At 38.6% G+C, this 5348-nt stretch overlaps 2 protein-coding genes across 2 annotated transcripts; both read right to left on the bottom strand.

The window, feature by feature from the left end:
* Positions 1-1738: 1738 nt before the first annotated feature.
* LOC129362543 (uncharacterized) lies at positions 1739-3266 on the bottom strand. The gene has a single exon (XM_055034142.1). The coding sequence runs from the start codon at positions 3178-3180 to the stop codon at positions 2197-2199; it is 984 nt and encodes a 327-aa protein (XP_054890117.1). The 5' UTR covers positions 3181-3266; the 3' UTR covers positions 1739-2196.
* A 125-nt stretch (positions 3267-3391) lies between these two features.
* Positions 3392-4557, bottom strand: LOC129362605 (T-cell surface antigen CD2-like). Its single transcript, XM_055034275.1, has one exon. The coding sequence runs from the start codon at positions 4492-4494 to the stop codon at positions 3628-3630; it is 867 nt and encodes a 288-aa protein (XP_054890250.1). The 5' UTR covers positions 4495-4557; the 3' UTR covers positions 3392-3627.
* Between the last annotated feature and the right edge of the window lie 791 nt (positions 4558-5348).

The raw sequence follows: 5348 nt of genomic DNA on the forward strand, positions 1-5348 counted from the left end.
TTTCTTTTTAGCCGACGTATCCAAGCCGAAGAGCATCAACATCATCTCACAATCGTCTGGTTTAGGGTTGAAAGTAAGTTTTTAGTATTTGGTCTTAAACCCAAACGGTTTAAGCTAAACTACAGCATAATAACAAAAAACGTCCAAGATTACTCATATCTCCTAAAATTTTCACATTGTTTTTGTTACAGTAAAATTGGATTTTGTAAGCAAACAGGAGGCGCTTTAGTCTCCTGTTCTGACTCCTGAGTACGCGGCATTACACGACTGTATCCACACGGTTCGAGGTTGAACTCATAAAGATGTTAATCTGGTTTTCATAACTTGTAAAGAAACAGTGTATATTTAAAAGTTCGTACTACACTGATGTAAAAGCATACAATTTTATGTTGTTGCTAAGTAAAGCCAGATGCTTGGAGTTCAGCAACAAAGACTGCCAAGCTGCCCGGCCGGCCAGTGTTCGGTCATCCTGTTTTATCGCTGCCACATGAACCTGTAGCGGCACGCAAGGTTTGAACAAGGATGAATACCTCACTACTGTCTGCTTTTATGTATTAAACTGACATGACGTATGTTCACATGCTGTCATTTATACTTCTTTTTACAAATAATAATAATAAAAAAAACACTGTCTGGTCCTGGAAACTTCTGTTTTTCTATAAACATTAATAACAATATTTAAATATCTTTAAATATTCAATAAATACAATCTCAAAGTTCAACCAGAACCATGGAGGGATGGTTGAAAAGTTACTGTGTTGTGTAAACACATCACATAAATCAATGACACACACTGAAGTGTCAAATCTAACGCAATATTTGGCTTCTTAGATTATAACAACATTTTACATTCACTTGTTTTCACACAGATGTGGGTTGCAATTATGTTAATTTGATGTGTGGTTTAGTGCACTTGATGTTTTATCATTGGAGAAGCAGATCAGCCCATCTTGTGTTGACATGCTGGGCATTACAGGCTGTTTCTTTTTACTGACTATTTAGAGCTAGGTGGGTAACTACATTTTTAGCATCTCCCTACCAACATGTTTAAGTCTTTCTGTGATTCCGACTGTGATTAGATGGAGCTAGAAATTATAGCATAGCCATTGCAACTTTTTTTTTTTTCTGTCTAATTTTGGTATTTGACAAATATTTTACCTTATTCCATGCATTCCTTCATTTTAATATTCCTCATGTTTTTGTTCTCTGTGTATTTAATCTGAGCTCTGCATTGCAGCCGTTAGTTGTGGCTACTCTTTACGAATCTTAGTTCCTGTTTTATCTTGAAATTGGACAATATACTTTGATTTTAATTCATGTTGTGTTGTTGCTCCTGTTTTTGAACTTCTACGTCAGCTTTTGGTTTGAGTCTTGATTAACTTTAATGTCAGGCCATGCCCTGTTTATGCTTTGTGCCATATTCTATTTTCTGCGTCTTTGTTCCCCTGGTTCCTTTTGCCATTTCTCCCATTTCCTCAATTACACTTCAGTTATTTGCTTCCTTTCACGGACGCAGCCTGTTTCTAATCACCCACTAAGCAGTAAACACACTCCTCAGTGTTTCAGTTTCTGTCATTCTTTGCTAGAATATGCTGTTTCTCCCAGTCTGGTTCCAGTATGATTTTAGTGTGTTATATAAATCTTTGAGTTCAATAATGTAAACCTACCTTCAACACTCGTCTACCTTGTTCCTGCTTTTATAATAAACAAAAAAAATAAGGAAAATATGAGTCTTTTATTGTGCAAAACAAACTTTCATTCAACAAATCAGAGTTAAAAGAAATTATAAGTTACAGAAAAAATTACAGTCATAGCAGAACCCCTTCTAATGTACCTTATTTTTATTTACATGAAATTGATCCATGAGTTCTCCGGCTAATCCAGCCAGTTTCAGATCCTCACAAAGATCTCTTGTGTTGCAGCTGCTGTGCGTATAAAGTATAAATCTGTAATCCAGAAAGTCAAACACACCAGCAATGCTGCAGTGAAACATGGTGGTGGCAGCTTTTCACCACAAGTAAGTTTTTAGAGGAAATATTGAACGAGAAGTTCAGAAAATCAAACTAGTTCAATAAAAAGTCTTCACACCATATTACAACTGAAATCTTTCAATGTAAACAGTCCCACGGTCTCTCCAAGAACATTTTCTCACTTTCTTTTTCACACAATACCACAAAACATCTGAGGCCTTTAAACTCAGATGTTTTGTGTCTTGGCATGCTTTGTCCTCGGCTTCGGCACAGGAGACACTTGTTGTCCCTCGGTAGCTGTGGACAGCTGTGGAGACTTACTGTCAGTCCCAACATCCAGCTTGGAGATATTCTGGTAACAGGCCCTTGGTGAAGGCTGTGGACTTGGGGATGAATAAGTCTCCACATTGTGTATGTTCTCATACTCTGGGATGGACTCCGCCTCTCGCTTCTTGAACTCCACTCTGTCACTGAGCTGCATGCTAGATTTGGCGCGTCTGAGTGAGCGGCATAAGACCACAATAATGACGAGCAAAAGAAAAATCAAACCTGCTCCTCCTGCCAGGACTCCCAGAACAGTTTTGGTTTTAAAGTAAACCATTGGGGCTGTGCATGTTGGCCGAACTGTGTCGCTGCTCTTCGCACTCACTTTGTTTGCCACCGAGCAGGAAAAGTCGATGTCTTCTTTTAAGTCACTCAGTGATATGCTGAGAGTTTGTCTTGTTTCACTTGGTAAGAGCTTTTTATCTCGCGTCCAGGAGAAAAACACACCATCTGACATGGAGACTTCACAATTAAGCTTAATGACGTTGGTGCCGCAGCTATAATTGACTCGAGGTTTTGGTACATTTTCCATCACACAGAGCTGAGCAGTCCAGGTTTTATCCATGGTACCGTTAGAATACATGGCGTTTGCTTGATAAGTTCCTGAACTTTGCAGCTTTACACTCTTCAGCAGCAGAGATCCAGTTGGAGTGATGTCTTCTGGTTTTCCAGGTTTCACACTATTTTGTGCTCTGAAGAAAACAATGGTGGAGTTATGAGTCCATCTCAAAAAATGTGACTTTGTCAGTCCTTCATAATCAAAAGACAGAGTCACGCTCTCCCCGACAGAAGCGTATATGTCACAAGCTTTGCCTTTTGCTCCTGCGATGAATCCAAATAAAACGATTTGACCGAGCGCGACAATAAAACACGCCATTGTCTGCATAAAACGGTGTCAGTTTTGGTATCCAGTCTCTTGAGTCAGGATCGTTTAAGAGATCTGATCAGATCAGAGTCAGATTCAAATGCCTTGTTGTTTTTGAAAGCTGAAATATATGTGTCACGGAAAACCACATCTCCACCAGTAAAACGGAAGTATATCTTACGCAACAAGGAAATGGTTAGTCAAGAGTCTGTTTTCATTTCCAAACATGGTCTTTTGACAATAGTCTGTCAAAATCAGGTGACAGCTAAGATTTTCTGCTTAAATACCTTTTTTGTATTCTTTTTGACCAAACATGTCATCACTCAGTGAATTACTAAATTAAGTTTTGTTTAACCTTTTGTCCAGCCAAGTCAATTACATATTCACTTTATGGTGTAGCAAAATTAAACTAACTGGAGACACTTGTTGTCCTTCGGTAGCTGTGGAGACTTACTGTCAGACATTCTGTCAGATATTCTGGTAACAGGCCCTTGGTGAAGGCTGTGGACTTGGGGATGAATAAGTCTCCACATTGTGTATGCTCTCATACTCTGGGATGGACTCCGCCTCTCGCTTCTTGAACTCCACTCTGTCACTGAGCTGCATGCTAGATTTGGCGCGTCTGCGTGAGCGGCATAAGACCACAATAATGACGAGCAAAAGAAAAATCAAACCTGCTCCTCCTGCCAGGACTCCCAGAACAGTTTTGGTTTTAAAGTAAACCATTGGGGCTGTGCATGTTGGCCGAACTGTGTCGCTGCTCTTCGCACTCACTTTGTTTGCCACCGAGCAGGAAAAGTCGATGTCTTCTTTTAAGTCACTCAGTGATATGCTGAGAGTTTGTCTTGTTTCACTTGGTAAGAGCTTTTTATCTCGCGTCCAGGAGAAAAACACACCATCTGACATGGAGACTTCACAGTTAAGCTTAACGACGTTGGTGCCACAGCTATAATTGACTCGAGGTTTTGGTACATTTTCCATCACACAGAGCTGAGCAGTCCAGGTTTTATCCATGGTACCGTTAGAATATATGGCGTTTGCTTGATAAGTTCCTGAACTTTGCAGCTTTACACTCTTCAGCAGCAGAGATCCAGTTGGAGTGATGTCTTCTGGTTTTCCAGGTTTCACACTATTTTGTGCTCTTGAAAAAACAATGGTGGAGTTATGAGTCCATCTCAAAAAATGTGACTTTGTCAGTCCTTCATAATCAAAAGACAGAGTCACGCTCTCCCCGACAAAAGCGTATATGTCACAAGCTTTGCCTTTTGCTGCTGCGATGAATCCAAATAAAACGATTTGACCGAGCGCGACAATAAAACACGCCATCGTCTGCATAAAACGGTGTCAGTTTTGGTATCCAGTCTCTTGAGTCAGGATCGTTTCTGAGATCTGATCAGATCAGAGTCAGATTCAAATACCTTGTTGTTTTTGAAAGCTGAAAAATATGTGTCACGGAAAACCACATCTCCACCAGTAAAACGGAAGTATATCTTATTCAGCAAGGAAATGGTTAGTCAAGAGTCTGTTTTCATTTCCAAACATGGTCTTTTGACAACAGACTGTCAAAATCAGGTGACAGCTAAGATTTTCTGCTTAAATACCTTTTCTATATTCTTTTTGACCAAACATGCCATCACTCAGTGAATTACTAAATTAAGTTTTGTTTAACCTTTTGTCCAGCCAAGTCAATTACATATTCACTTTATGGTTTAGCAAAATTACACTAAATTGCTTTTACATTTGAAATGAAGTTGACAAAATGAAAATCTGGGCTTCCCATTAGTTAATTACCTCCACCTATGTGGTAGGATTTATAAAAGGTGTAAAACAATATGCTCTGCAGCATGGGCAGTTGGATTTAAATGATCTGTTTGTAAATAATAATAATAATAATACAAAAAAACAACACGGAATAGATCTGGAAATTAACCGAGAAATAGAAAGAAGCCAACAAAACATTTCAGAAAAGTAATATACATACAGATCATGAAATTATTGAAATCATACAAATCAATATCTGACGTTTATAAGATGTCCCCTATTTCCCGGCTGGAGTTTAGTTTTATTTTTCCTGGTTATTGGTTCTGGCGATACAAATAGTATAAATAATCTTCCATTTCTGTTTTTTTTTATTTTTATTTTGATTATTTATTTATGAATGTCTGTCCTGATAAAATAAGAGACTAAAG

Source organism: Poeciliopsis prolifica, unplaced genomic scaffold (genome assembly GCF_027474105.1).
Source record: "Poeciliopsis prolifica strain line A6 unplaced genomic scaffold, Auburn_PproV2 SCAFFOLD001, whole genome shotgun sequence".
Lineage (NCBI taxonomy): Eukaryota > Metazoa > Chordata > Actinopteri > Cyprinodontiformes > Poeciliidae > Poeciliopsis > Poeciliopsis prolifica.